Source organism: Rhagoletis pomonella, unplaced genomic scaffold, assembly GCF_013731165.1.
Source record: "Rhagoletis pomonella isolate Grant_MI unplaced genomic scaffold, Rhpom_1.0 Rhpom_scaffold_00007, whole genome shotgun sequence".
Taxonomy (NCBI): domain Eukaryota; kingdom Metazoa; phylum Arthropoda; class Insecta; order Diptera; family Tephritidae; genus Rhagoletis; species Rhagoletis pomonella.
In genome coordinates, this window is record NW_023458561.1 from 31,836,363 (window position 1) to 31,851,287 (window position 14,925).

Consider the following 14,925-nt stretch of genomic DNA (forward strand, 5'->3'; position numbering starts at 1 on the left):
AAAACTTTTATGTGTCGACAAATAGGCAGCAAATGTACATACATATTATTTTATTTTAATCTTTGTTTTATTTGAGAAAATAGTTAAAGTAGAGAGGTCGGGTTTACAAATAATCGCATTGTATGAAAAGCCTAATAGAATGATAATTTCACACAAGGAGTTAAAAATATGTTGTATTTTTCTTTTTTGGGAAAAGAATTTTCAATTTTTACATAACCTCTGTTTAACAATAAACGCGTTTTATGAGACTTCAGTATGATTTTTTTTTTCTACCTAGACTACCTTTCAGTCGCTTTTTTCTTGCAGGCGAGGGGAAACATTTTTGAATTAGAATTCAAATTCCCGAAATATCACAATACTCATGGACTTACAGTTATATATCGTCCCGTTTCTGCCTTAACCACGTATCTACAATTTTTGGGAAAACTAATATTACCACTTTTAACAGCTGTTTAAGCGTCACCCTTTTTGAAAATAGAACAAAGACTTAATGAGGGTTCTCACTACTGTTAGTGGAACCAGAAATATTAAGTAAAATATGCGTTTATTATATCCTAGGGGAAGAAATTAAGCATTTTTTCTTACACTCTCTAAAATACTTCTATTGCAGATACGAGGTTAAGACAGATGTACTATTTCCTAATATTTATTTTTGAAAAAAAAAAATTACATTTAATTACATTTCCCTCGAATAGATTAATGCCATGGCCAATCGCGCCGCAGGTAAAGGCTACGAGAATGAAGCTTTTTATGAGAACATCAAATTCCATTTTCTGGGTATTGAAAATATACACGTGCAGCGTACCAGTTTGCAAAAATTAATTGAAGCTTGCGAACAAAAGACACCTACAATGAGTGGCTTCCTGAATGCGTTGGAGTCATCAGGCTGGTTAAAAAATATTCGTTCCATTTTGGATACTTCAAGGTAATTATGTATATGTATTATAGAGTTTTAAAAATGGGGAATTTGCTTCTTCAAAATAAATGGAACTAGTGACAAAGACCAAATTTGTTCGATGGTAGTTAAACATTATTTGTTTCAATGCGTTAAATCAAGTGGAAATTTTATATAGCCCTTTTCTTCTGTTTCTGTCAATTCCGTAGTCCGGTTTTCCAAGTCGATATTATTATTCATTTTATTTAATTTTGATTTTTTTTTAATTTACTTTTCTTTTATCTATTAGTTTTTATTGTTTTACAAAGAAAAACATAAAGCATAACGCTAAGACCTTCTCATTAGCACATCTCTCAATTAGTCTTTTGACGGAGCTTCCTATATAGTTGCCTGAATTGACAATTGTCTTACGAAAGAGTTTTGTCGTGATGACAACTTTTACAGTATGTTTATGCTATAGTTGTCGTTCAATCACATTTCTTTGATGAATCAATAAACTTAAATACTCCCTTCTCCTCTTTCGTATTTTACTATATCTAGCTTTATTGCAAGCGCTGTTGACAAAGGTGTCTCGGTAGTGGTGCACTGCTCGGATGGTTGGGATCGGACAGCACAAGTTTGCTCATTGGCTGCTTTAATGTTGGATCCCTACTACAGAACGATCAAAGGATTTCAGGTAAATGATAAATTTTGTATTGTACTACGTAGCGTTAACTTAATATGAAAAGGCCCTATCTCACATCGTCGCTGAAATGCAAAAAAAGTAACTAACTAAAATTTGTTATTGCATAAAATGGAGTGGGGACTTATAATTCTATGAAATACATCGATAAAACACTGTGCAACGCATTTTTTCTAACGTAAAAACAACCAACACAGGTCGATAGTACTGATCTAGAATAGCGAAACCCTAAAAGGTTTTGCAAAGTTCGCTTCCGCATTAGATTCCATGACCCTAAAATTGTTGCACAGTGTAATCAAGGTGAATTTTTGATTTTTAGTGAGTTACGTAATTCGGCAAGGATGTGAGATAGGGCCTTTCTATGTACATATATTAAGGTAACTATATACGCAAAATATACTTAAATCTTTACATCTCTCATATAGGCTTTGATTGAAAAAGACTGGCTGGCATTTGGACATAAATTCAGTGAACGCTGTGGACACGTACAAACTGATCTGCGTGAAGTCTCACCAATTTTCACACAATTCCTAGATTGCACTTGGCAGTTGATGACTCAACGCAGTGATGCTTTTGAGTTCAATGAACGTTTCCTGCTTATCCTGCACGATCACGTGCATTCATGTCAATTTGGCACCTTTGTCGGCAACTGTGAGAAGGATCGACTGGATTTAAAGCTTTCAGAGCGCACATTCTCCCTGTGGGGTTTCATGGCCAATCACTTGAATGAATATATCAATCCTTTGTATAAACCTGATGTTGATGAAACAATCAAAGCCAATTTGGCTCCACAATGCATTAAGTAAGCAACGACAGCTGGTAGCACAAGCAAATTTGCTTAAGTAATTGAATTTCATTGCAGATTTTGGCGTGGTATGTTTAGTCGTTTCGAAAGTGGCGTACATCCACGTGAACCACTTAGCGACTTACTGCTTGCGAGTAAGGATCATTGTACTTCATTAGAGGATCACGTGCAGCATTTAACAAAGGTAAAATAGAAATATGGTATGCAGTCGCTGTCATTAATGCGCTTTACTAATTTGATAATTTTTATGTCTTGCAGCGCATAGCAAGCTTCAAAAATTATATTTCCAAGTCCGCTAAGAAATTGCAGGATGCAACCGCTAAATCTTACAAAGAGCCTCCTGCAACAGCAGAGATCAATGACAACAAGTGCTTAAATTCGATTAATTGTTAATTTATAGTGCATTTACACCAAAACTTAACTCCAGTTTGTGCCTATTGGAAAAACGAGATTACAACTCGAAGGGGGTAATTTCTCATATTGAGTACAAACAAACGAAAGTAGAAAATCAAAAAGAAAGAAATATACCTTGCCGATCACTCCATGTTAACTGCAGTTAAGCTTTTGGTGGAAATACCTATTGCACACCTAACCGTGATGTAATTCGTTAATTTTTCGATTTCGCAGGTACAATTACGACAAAAAGATGAGTGAACTCTCATCTGCCGATGATGATCACCCGCTCAAGCCAGCAGAAATGTCGTTTGCAAACCTTTCGGTAACTATAGCAACAACAATTACATACTCATGTGTATAAATTATGCAATTTCTTTTATTTTTTTAAGCTGAACGAGCGCATTGATGCCACGAGCATTAAAGAGGAAATAAATTCTGTAGCTGTTGACTGGAAATCGATGCGTAACGTGACAGCTTGTTCCTGCTCAACACCATTCGACCAATTCAGCAAGAAGGTGAGTTAAACTAGTCAAAATTGCTATGCTATAAGCTGACTTATGTATACTCAATAAAATTTTCGCAATGTAAATTTTTCAAGAAAGTGATCTACAGGGGCTGATTAATCATTTTAAAAGGTCAGATTTTAAAAAGAAATATCTCCTCGCGCGCAGGTCACCAAGGATCTTGACACGACGGATCTTTATATCCGATTGATAAGCAGAAAGATAGTAGAAAAATAAATTATACAAAAGGACGTTCAACATTCAGCATTGAATCGAATATTTTTGAAAATTTACAGAAAGGCTTTTGGAGATTTAGATAGCAAAGCATTTCGCTACTCAGATCCTCACTATGTAGACGTTGTTCGGACGGCAGTCCACAGTGTGGCGCTGTAACAGGTCTGTAACTTCGACCAAGGTTTAGTTAAGCGGTTCGATTTGTGTCGGGTAAGGCAGCCATAAGGACTAATATAAAGTGAAAATAGTAGGCGCGGGAAAATAGAGCATGGTCGACATTTTTGTTCTATCAAGTTTTATGCCTAGGTCTCGACACGGAATTTTTCGTAATATATGCAAAGTTTTTTATTCTAATTTCTTTTCGCAAATTTTTTATAAAAATATAGTACCTACTACAACAAAAAACATAATAATAATATCCCTAAGCTTTGTGCAAAAGTCAGGGAAATTCAAAAAATTCGCATACTAATTTGCAACCTTCCAATCAGATTTTTTAGAAAAGTTCTAAGGATGCAATTTTATAACCCATTTGTTGAGTTTTGGCAATTTTTTCACGCAGTTTCTTCCATATAAAGTATATGTCCGACAATTTTTTTAGTACCTACCGACCATAAGAAAATTTCCGAAATTTAGCTAGTTGTTGTTGTTGTAGCGGCTACAACAACCCCGCCCAGATCGGCTGATATCTCAGTCGTTGTCGACGAGTTCCACTAACGGCAGCCCCAAGAAGCGTGCAGCCTCTATGGGGTCGGTCCACAGGGACGTCGCCGTTAGGGATGCGGGGTTTTCCGGGCATGCGAAGAGATGTTTCGAGTCGTGAGGGTCTCTCCGCATGCCGGACATTCGTTCGGCACATCCGCGTTTAGCCTACTCAGGTAGGAGTTTAGCCTGCTGCAGTAGCCAGAGCGAAGTTGGGCTATTGTTGTTCTGGCCCCCCGAGGCAGATGGAGCTCGGTCGCGTCAATGTCCGGTGTTTGTGTGCCTAGAACGGCATTCACAGTTCTTGAATCTACATAACTCGAGACTGCGTCCCTGTGAATGCCGTTCAGGGCCTGTCTGTGAGCTGACGGATCTAGAGGCTGCTTAATGAACCTCTGGACTTCGTCCGTCAGTTCATATATATGCCTCCTGACGTGCCTCGGCGAGGGCTCCTCTGCAAGCAGCTGTCTATTTGGGTGGCCACATCTGTGGCTCCCAACCAGAAACTGCTTGCAGAGCATCGTGTTGTGCTCCCTAATTGGGAGCGTTTTCGCCTCATCGTGGAGGTGGTGTTCTGGTGACATCAGGAGGCATCCGGTCGCTGTCCTAAGTGCTGTGTTTTGTACCGTCTGTAGCTTCGTCCACTGCGTCCTAGTGCGTAGTTTAAAACCGGCCGGCCTATTGCCTTGTATGTTGCCAGCAACGTTTCTTTATCTTTGCCCCAAGTACTGCCGGCTAGCGACTTGAGGACTTTGTTGCGGTTCTGTACTTTATTGAAAATAGCGGTTGCGTGCGCAGAGAAGGAGAGCAGGCTGTCGAATGTTACTCCGAGTATTTTAGGATTATTCACCGTCGGAATTGGTGTGTCATCGACGTGAATTCCTTGCGGTAGCCTGTCCTCCTTCGTCCAGGTTGTGAACAGGGTCGTAGAGGATTTCGTAGGGGAGAGGGCTAGACACTTTGCAGTGAAGAAGCGAGAAAGTTCAGAGGGATATTCGTTTACTTTCGAACACAGGTCATCAATTCCATTCCCAGTCGCCATGATCGAGCAATCGTCGGCGTAAGAGACAATCAGGGTGGGCAAAAACTCGGATTCGAGCGAGCGAGCGAGCAAACTCCTACTCAATGCCTCGCAGGCAACGAGGCGCAATGAGGCGAGGCACGAGAAGTTTGGCTTGCTCGGCCATGGGGAAATTTGCGTAAACGAAGAATAGAGGCTGGTTCACATACGTTGAATTTCAAAGCAGCCGTCCACATAGCCAAAATAGCGGAATCGCTGCATCGCTCGCCAGCTGTTGCAAATAAATAAATAAAATTATATGAAATGTTTTATCCTTTCAATCAAATGAGGGCAAGAAATATAATTTTTCATGCAATTATTGATATGAAATATTAATTTATCTCTCGTTAATATGTTAATTTAGTGGCCAAAGTAGTATCTGCCAAGCTTCATTGTAGAACGCATAACGTGCGTTCTGTCAAACCAACGCCAACTACAAATTCAACGCGAAAGTTCTATGTGGACCAGCCTTAATTATCAAATACTGTTTCACACCCCAAATAGTAGTTTGTATTTTCTACATATGTACATACATATGTATGGGAACTAAACCAGGAATATTCATTTGAAAATGCTAATGTCCTACTCATTTATGAAATGAAAGACAAAGTAATTATTTTTATAAATATTATATTCTCATTTATACATATGTAACATAGTTACTTAGCCGAATTACATAGTAATTACTTGTATGTAAGAATACAAAGACAAATTATTTATCAGAAGCATTGCCCCTTACACATTGAAAAAAGGTAATATAAGCTCACAAAAAAAGCAAAATCGCTACAGCGAGAAAAGTGTTTGAAAAACCGCATAAATTCAAATCCGCATAAAAAAGAACCGCATAAAAAGAGACCTAAGTGCATAAGTTGAAATTTTATAAGAAATTATTGAACATTAAAAAAATTATACCTACCTAGATATGTATGCACATTAGACTGCATCACTCCCCATACAAAAAAAATCGATACTATTTTTCCATTGGTATTATAAAATCTATTATATTTTAAGACGTCCACCAAAATATTTCGAAAAAATATTAAGATTCAAGTGAGCTGGACCGATTTGAAAATACCTCCAGTTGTTTATGAATCAAAATAGTTTCTTAAAGATTTTATTTTAAAAAAATCCCCTCAAATGATAAAACGGCTTAAACTTAAAAAATTTTCAGAAAATTATTTTTAAAAAATTTAAAAAAAATTTTAACGGAATCGTAATGATGAGATTTTTGATTCTGTTTTTTAACTTTTTTCAAAGATTGGTATAAGAAAAACTTGAATAACTGAGCCTCAACTCTTCTGATTTAGACTTAAGAGGTGTCGGTGGAAAGGTATTTTCTCACCCTTTTTATTTCTTTGCTAATAAACTCATTCAAAGGATGAAAGAGAAAGGTAGGATGAACGAACATCATTTAATTAATTAAGAACACATCTTATTGTATTTGAAAAAAAAAAATAAAATGGGACACGAATGAATTTTTTTTTCACAGAAATAAAAACAGTGTGAAAATACCTTTCTACTGAGATCCCATAAGTCTAAATCAAAATAGTTTTGGCCCAGTTATTCAAGTTTTTCGTAAGTAAATCTTGGAAAAAAAAACAGCATCAAAAATTTCATTCTTACGATTCCGTTGAAAAGATTTTTAAATATTTGTATGCAGATTTTTTAAGCTTAATCTGTTTTGTCATCTGAGGGGACTTTTTTCAAAAATTTATTTACGAAACTATTTTTATTCATAAAAAACTCCATTTTTGGAGGTATTTTCAAATCGGTCCAGCTCACTTAAATCTTAATATTTTTCCTTAATATTTTGGTGAACGTCTTAAAATATAATAACTTTTGTAATCCCGGCGGAAAAACCGCAACTTTTTTTGGTGATGCAGTCTAATGCACATACATATGTGCCTACCTAGTAGACAAAACTAGTCAAAATAGCACGCATCTATTCTTCTGTACATGAGAATATATACATAAATAAATACAATACATATTTGTATACATGTATGTATATACATATCTGCATGTGTGCGTACAATCCTTTACTCGAAATTCTTAGTTAATGCAATTTTTATCCCATACATTTTTGCTGACCAAACAACCCGTTTGCCAGTCTAATCTGCTTGCCTCATTTGCCTCGCTCGTTTGCTCGCCTCATTTGCCTCGCACGTTTACTAGCCTCGCTTGTCTGCTGCTGCAAATGAGTGCCTCGCTCGCAACGACGACCTCGCGAGGGCAGAGCTAATGAGGCCCTCGTTTGCTTACTCGCTCGCTGGGTGCTCAGCGCGTGCGCTCGTACTTAACGAGTGCTTGTTTGCAAATAGCCTCGCTTGTTGCTCGTGAGTTGCGCAAGCTCAGAGCAAACTAACGAGCGAGCGAGGGGCTAAAATGAGGCAAATCCGAACCCTGGAGACAATCGAGACTCCCTCTGGTGGTTGAGAGAGCTTTGAAATGTAAATGTTAAACAGTAGTGGGGAAAGGACACCACCCTGTGGAACCCCCTGTTTTATTTTTCTAGCTAGTCTTTTGGATCGGTTCACCCACTTTTGCGAGGCCTGCCCGGCGACAAATCATAACAATCTCGTTGGCTCCGGCCAATAGTGGTGGCAGAGCGTTGAACCTGCGGTCGGCATATTCTGTAAAACCGTCCCTGGTGGTTTTCTAAAATGGGTGTGGTATTTGAAGAGGATGAATCCCGTGGTTGCCCCATGATGACTAAATTCCACGGCCAATGCAGTTTATCATCCTTTCGTCGATACTTTTGATTCATCCGAAACTGAACACTATTTACGCTACTTATTAACAGAAACTTGTAGATTTTTTCTAACACCGAAGATATAAATGTACAATTTTTTATGTGCATAACATTTTTTTTAATCAAAAATAATTTTTATATATTTCTCAGACACATTGCTGGAAGTGTGGCGATATCTTTTGCGAACGCTGTATCGATAAGAGTATTCCTTTGCCTGGCCAGGATAGCGGCAAGCCAGTACCAGTGTGTCGTGCTTGCTTTAGAGTCCTACAAAAAACTAGTCCGTGAATACTCAACTCAGTGAGTGACTGCAAGAACGAGCAGTGAAGAGACAAAAGAATTCCTTGAGTGCATACTTAGTCAAGACTGCTGTTGTGTTTAGCTTAGTATGGGAGTGTATGTGCGATGTTCTTTAAGCATCTCGTTTGTTATGTTCGTGGCGTGAAAGTGCAAGCTGATTTAGCAAAATTAAAATTCAGTTTAATGAAAAAACATGCTTACATACTAGGTAACCGTTATAATCACAAAAAGTTGATGTATTTGCGAAAAATTAAAATTTATTGCATTTCTAGAGTATTTAAAAGCTATCTAAAAAAAAACTAAAAAATATATATGTAAGTACATATATGAATTTATTAAAGAAACGAATTGCAAAATAAAAATGCTCTGTTTGACGTTCATGTATACCAATGTACTATCGAAATGCCACCCGGTAAAGAGGCCGAAAAAACGCTCATTTTCCAATATAAAGTTTACTGTACCTAGACCTAAGAACCCAAGTGCTCTCCAACTCCAATATTAATACATAAATAATATACATATACAAATACATTAAAGTATATGTCACGAATATATAAGTTGTTGCCTTAGTTTATGATGTTGAGTTCTATGAAAAAAATGTTTTTTTTTTTCTGCAACTGTTTCTGCAGCTAGTTTACTCTTAAGTTTTGCATGCTGGTACCTCAAAATTCTATTACCTTCAACTCTATAGCACTTAACTATAGTTGCTATTCATAGTATACCATTTTAGTTTCAGTGGCGTGGCTAGCGACCCACAAGTTTAAAGCGTTTGGACTTTGTTATTTCTAAGTTTGTAATTTTAGTTATGAATTGGTGAATTTTTGTATGTCTTCCAAAACGATTTCAAATTTAAGCGTCAACTTTGTGATAGAAGGTGAATAAAGATGATAAGCATTAGATGTTCTTAACGGGTGAGAGATTTTATGAAATAACTTGCACTATCATCGTAAAAGTCAGCTTCATCAAATTTGAATGAGAAACGAATTTTCCCGCTTCTTAACGGGTTTCTTTTTAACCGACTTCCAAAAAAGGAGGAGGTTATAAGTTCGTCGGAATATTTTTTTTTATTTTTTATTTATTTTTTTTTATGTATGTTACCGCATAACTTTGGACCACGTCAACCGATTTCGATAATTCTTTTTGCATCGGAAAGGTAGTGTCTCAGAGGTGGTCCCATACTAATCTGGATCAGTGGATCATGAGATATATATATATATATTTTTTTTTCTTTTATATGTGAGTTGAAGTCGGTTTTTTTTTGCTAAAAATTACTTTTTACTTTTAAATGTCAATGCAAAAACGGTATGAATTTACCGCCGGTTAAGAACTCATCATCATTTGTGTAACAAAACAAATTGCACAATTTTACTGCTTATCATGCAAATGGTAGTGGTACATTTTACTGCACTGTCAGTTAACCGGAGCGTGTATTTTTAAATTGTGTTAGTATTAAGCCGCATGGCACATAATTTTAAGTTTTTCAATTAACATTGTTAAAATTTCTTAAACTGCACAAGTTTCACATTCATTTCAAGAGTGCAATTCAATCTGTCGTTATTGACTGGCTATTAGACGAATAAATATGTATGTATGTAGATTTTAATCAAATTATTCAGTAGAATGAAATATTGGAAATTAAACATGAAAGAAATATATAAATTAAATGCTAAAACGCCCATAATACAAACATAATTATTTAGTATTTTTTTCTCTTTAACTGAGTAAGTAATTTTATTACAAGTTAATTTTATGCAAATAATTAACACAGCGCTAGAAAGTGGTAATAAAATAAACCCATTGACCGCTTTGCAATTTTTTTTCAGCACATCCTGAATTCCTGTTGCTAATAGCCAATTTCAGTTGGTTTTATACGCAATATCACCGGCACACTAGTGCAGGGCAGTATGGAAACTTCAGTCACAACCGCTGTTACTAGCTCGGAAGGTGTAATATCATACATCAAATTCAATGGCGACATTTTCCCTTTCGACTGCCAATTTGCCAAACTACACTTTTCGCTGCGAATTAAATCATCCGGATTGCCCAATTCATTATAGACGATTGCATCGGTTTGTGAGCGTTCACTAAATTTGTGCGTTTCGCAACAAACTAACACAGGCACATTGAACGAGTGTGCCACAAGTGCAACTTGTGCTGTACCGGTACGTGCCATTACATAGCCATTGGCAAGTAATGCATGTGCCCCTAGTAGTACCTTTGTCGCTTCGGGCATAACAAAACTTATAGCGTTGATGAGTACATAAGTGCATGGTATTTCTTTGACAGTTAAACGGCGCAACAGCTCTTGACCCTCACAGAAGGGACGTGAGTCTACTACGATTACACGAAAGTCGACACGCCTGCGTTGTGCTTCCTCAAAGATATACGTTATCAAGGATGAGCTGAAAATCGATAAAGGTTACACTTGCATATTCAATGCTATTCTAAGTAATCGTTCTAATTTACCAGCCAAATGTCAGTATAACATCCCCATTTGAGATTTTCTCTTGTACAGAGTAGCTGATGGCCTCGGCCGCTTTTCCGATCTGGTTTTCAATATAGGTGTCGATAAAGCGGCACAAATTCTCTTTTAACTATAACATATCAAAAACAACACGAGAGTAATACATATTTGTATAGTTATATGCATACATATGTGGAATTGTTAGCCACCTACATCTGTTTCCGGCTGATCAGTTGGCAACTGTGTCAGCACATGCTTAATATGCTTATATGCGTTGCTTACGGATACTGCAAGCGGACGGCATTTCTGCAAGTGTTCTACACTATTTGTTATTGTTGTCTCCAAGCTGCGTGTAAATTCTTTTTTTGGAGGTGTCTCGAAATCTCTAATAACCTAGAAATTTCCATATTAGATAAAATTTGTGGTGTTTGTCATCAAGCCTAAAAATTTACCATTTTCAATGCATTAAGAAAAGCAATGCATCTCGCATTTGAACCCACAATTGTGCGTTTGGCATACTGTTCTCCCAGGCGGGCGATACTCGGGTGTATGTGTGGATTGTTCAAAAATAAGCTCACATCTTGTCGTGCCTTCTCCAAATGATTGAAAAGACGCACTTTGCAATCGTTTAAGCGTAAAGACTTTGTCAAGGGACTAATGTTTTTTGTTGGCGAAGTACTAGCAGGAATAGTAGACGCCGCTTTTATTGGGGTGTTGGATGGTGACGCCTTGGGGATGTCCTTAGCATTGTTGGAAGTACCAGGCTTTTTTTGTGCAGTGAAATTTTTTTGTGCTTTGGCCGCACGTTGAGCCTCTTGCAAAGCGCGCCTTTCGGCTTTGCTTAAAGTTGGTTTTTTCTAAAATATCGGTTAGTGAGTAGATTTTAAAACATATAATCCTAATCATATTAAAACCTTGTCTTCCTGTGCAGTTGTTGAATCTAATTTTGTGGTAATCTTAGTGGCTTCTAATTGTGCTGTAATTTCTGGAACGCCTGTGGCTTTAGCCTCCTTTAGGACCTGTTTTGCTTTCTTCTTCGCCTCACGTTCAGCTTTGATTTGCTCACGAGTTTTGTCAATACCAGCAGCGGGCGTATTAGTGACAGCGATGTTCGAAAGGGTGTAATCAGATGGGGTTTTCTGGCCACCAACAGCAAGTGCAATTGTCTTGCTTGCAACTGGCGCTATTGCAGTTGTTGCCTGTGGACCAGTACTTAATGGCTTTGCTTTTTTTGTCTGTTTAGCCAGCTTTTTCGCCTCGCGTTCTGCCATTATTTCTTCGCGCGTTTTTCCGGGTGCAGAATTTACTGAGGTGGGGTTCGAGGACATAGTTGTTTCTTCTACTAATTGCCTTTTAAATCCTGTAATATTTACTTGCGTGTGTTTGGTTTCTGATTTCTCTTTTAAAATACAATCGGAGGAACTTTGTTCAACTGCCACCTTAGTGTTATCTATGTATGTTAGATTTAGATTTTAATGAATTGAGTGGGTGTGGTATGAATATTACTATATTTACTAGTAGAAAAATTACTTGGCCCTGTTACGTCAGGCTCGACTGCCTCAATGCCGTCACTCTGTGGCAACTCGAACGTAGACTCGGATCCTAATGCCAGAGATTTATTGATTTTATTACGTTTGCGCTGACGCGGTCCCGCACGTTTTTTCTTTTGGCCGGCAATGCTTCCTTCAGACTGTGATTTTGTCTTTGATAGCTGCTCCTAAAAAAGCGACTCAAATAAAAATGTTTATAGAACATACTGATGTTGTAGTGGTATTTGAATGGGGGATCCATTGCATTAAATTTTCAATACATAAATCATATGAAAAAAGGAAATATAGCCGAAACGAAGCGGTGCAAGAAACTCGAGAGTTATATATTTATTAGCGAGAATTGTATAAATGTACCTTATTCTCCTGAATACCAGACATTTTTTAATCCCTTTCTGCGTCCAAGCAGTGCAAAAGATATAGGTAGAATGTATGTAAAGAATTCTTTAAATTCACATTTTCATTGAGAAATATATCATAGATTCCAATACAATTGATGCATGCATTTACAAAGGGACAAATAAGGATAGAAAAAATCAACCGCGGTGGCACCGTGGCTTTGAAATATATTCGGAATAATTACCTTGCACTTTTCTACAATGTATGTAAATAGTTATTTTAACATCAAATATCGTTATTTACCTATAAATTGTTAAATTTGCTCACGACAGCAGCGGAAATTAATTTCGTTCGCAAATGTCAAATTAGAACTGCGAAACTATCGATACGCACTGTCGATAGTGTCGATGATTTCTTTCGGTCTATCGAAGAACTCACTGGAGTACTCTTATGCAGGAAAAAGCGTTCGACGAGCGTTTTTCTGAAACTAACGCGTGTATTTTCTTGCGCTAAATGTCTGATATTAGGACTAATCCAGTACTAATATTACTGGTTCTTACTGGATGGCGTTTTCGTACGAAAAAACTTTAAAGAAACCAGCGAAAGAGAGAATTGGGAGAGCAAAAATGGCAGCTGAACTTGAAAGTTTTCCAAAGAAGGTTAATTTATAGTTCTCTGTTGGAACCCCGCAAGGCGTATTTAACAGGTGATAGCAGCACCCTTTTATTCCTATGAAATTTTTGACAGTCCTCGCCGCAAAAGCATAAACAAAATACATTTACATTTTGTTGTTGGCGTACCGATACCACCTTATTGAATACGCCTTGGAACCCCGTTCTCAAATGGGCTGGAAAGACTAGTGTGTCGAGGCTCATTCAGCCAATAATAGGGTAGATAAGCTCGTTATACCACACTGATTAGTTCTACCACAGGGTGATAATTTTTTTTTTGAAAAATCGTCTGGCAACATCAAGATTAATTTCAGCTGTCACCAGTTGTCCCTGTGAAGAAGTCGTCGATTTTATTGAAAAAAATTCATTTGTGTTTGGATTTTACTATTGAACATACGAAAAATGGCTGCCATTCTTTCACAAGCTTTTCGACGTCAAATCTCTATTAGCTTCAACAGAGCTGCAGTTGAAACTGCTGCCACCGCTGGTGAACATTCTGGTGAGTAGAAATACCAGAAACTTTCGTAACCTTCCTTGCGCCCAGAGTGGTGGAGGAGGTTAGCCAAGTGGGAGGTTATGTAATTTCGCTTATTCTTAAAATGATCAAAATTACTGGAATTCATTCATTTTAGGTGGTTACAAAGTTTGGAAGCGTCTTTCATTCTTTGTAGCAATTCCTGCTGTGGGACTTTGCATGTTAAATGCCTACTTGAAGCATCAAGAGGAACACGACCACCCGCGCGATGAATTTGTAAAATACGATTATTTGCGACGCCGGGAGAAGCGATTCCCATGGGGTGATGGCAACAAAAGCCTATTCCATAATCCCCATGTCAACCCACTGCCTGATGGCTATGAAGATTAAGTCGTATAAATGCAACATTGCTGTAGCCGAGTTGAGAAGAGCCATATTACGGGTCTTAACATTACTTCGCGTCATTCGTCGCTTTTAATTGATTTGATTTCATTAAAAATTTAAACAATGATTTCGACTGATAAATAAATACATAACAATTCGATCGTAAATCTCGATTTCCTACACCCTAGCTATTCCGGGTTCAGAGGTAGCTTTTGTATAGATTTCATGAAAAATCAGACTTAAGATGCATTCAGCAATATACTCTTGTATGGGACACCTGTGCAATAAAAAATTTATAAACTGGAATTGATGTCTTCCACATCTTCTAGAGCACATACATATGACACTTTCACGACGGGCGGTTCTATCTACCGGTAAATCCCCGGGGTGGAGGGGGAGTCGTTGTTTCGGCGGGCCTATCTACAAAAAAAATTTAAATAACAGGAGAAAGAAGGATCTATAAAAGGTAAATTCGGGTTTTTACTAAAAAGTTCATTGCTCCTACGTGATGCTACATATAATAGTAAAAGATAACTAAAATGGCGTGGCTGGAGCAATTACCGTGCCAATTCTAGTAATCCATATCAAGATGCACCTCAACTTGTTTTGAAATGTTATTAGACTACTCTGGCCCTCAGGCCTCAAATAAGACCGTGTTACTTTTTATGAAAGACCACGATCTACGCAGAAATTTGGGCGTCCCTAGAGTATTTGAGCAA

The 14,925-nt window shown here is 37.5% G+C and overlaps 3 protein-coding genes across 8 annotated transcripts in view; 2 read left to right on the forward strand and 1 right to left on the reverse strand.

Annotated features, from left to right (window-relative positions):
• The window catches only part of LOC118742604 (myotubularin-related protein 8), a 32,209-nt gene extending 22,803 nt beyond the window's left edge, over positions 1–9,406 (forward strand). For all 3 annotated transcript variants that reach the window (XM_036474808.1, XM_036474806.1, XM_036474807.1), the window contains 8 exons: positions 696–925; positions 1,436–1,571; positions 2,003–2,379; positions 2,440–2,566; positions 2,641–2,750; positions 3,010–3,100; positions 3,168–3,293; positions 8,177–9,406. In XM_036474808.1, the coding sequence (XP_036330701.1) occupies positions 696–925; positions 1,436–1,571; positions 2,003–2,379; positions 2,440–2,566; positions 2,641–2,750; positions 3,010–3,100; positions 3,168–3,293; positions 8,177–8,314 (1,335 nt within the window). In that variant the 3' untranslated portion in view covers positions 8,315–9,406. The remainder of the gene's footprint in view (positions 1–695; positions 926–1,435; positions 1,572–2,002; positions 2,380–2,439; positions 2,567–2,640; positions 2,751–3,009; positions 3,101–3,167; positions 3,294–8,176) is intronic.
• Positions 9,407–9,913: 507 nt separating this feature from the next.
• Positions 9,914–13,223, reverse strand: LOC118742606 (translation initiation factor eIF-2B subunit delta). 4 transcript variants are annotated; one of them, XM_036474815.1, is made up of 8 exons: positions 12,921–13,223; positions 12,695–12,732; positions 12,321–12,507; positions 11,705–12,240; positions 11,243–11,647; positions 11,004–11,183; positions 10,793–10,920; positions 9,914–10,728 (listed from the first exon to the last, which is right to left on the reverse strand). In XM_036474815.1, the coding sequence occupies exons 2-8, from the start codon at positions 12,716–12,718 to the stop codon at positions 10,170–10,172; spliced, it is 2,019 nt and encodes a 672-aa protein (XP_036330708.1). In that variant the 5' UTR covers positions 12,719–12,732; positions 12,921–13,223; the 3' UTR covers positions 9,914–10,169. The 4 variants fall into 4 exon arrangements, with proteins under 4 accessions (XP_036330708.1, XP_036330705.1, XP_036330704.1 ...); XM_036474812.1 differs by having other exon boundaries at positions 9,916–10,728; positions 12,306–12,507; positions 12,980–13,220; XM_036474811.1 differs by having other exon boundaries at positions 9,916–10,728; positions 12,306–12,507; positions 12,921–13,220.
• Positions 13,224–13,630: 407 nt separating this feature from the next.
• LOC118742612 (cytochrome c oxidase subunit 6A1, mitochondrial) lies at positions 13,631–14,373 on the forward strand. The gene is made up of 2 exons (XM_036474822.1): positions 13,631–13,846; positions 13,980–14,373. Exons 1-2 carry the CDS (start codon positions 13,750–13,752, stop codon positions 14,210–14,212), a joined length of 330 nt encoding a protein of 109 aa, XP_036330715.1. The 5' UTR covers positions 13,631–13,749; the 3' UTR covers positions 14,213–14,373.
• Positions 14,374–14,925: the final 552 nt, after the last annotated feature.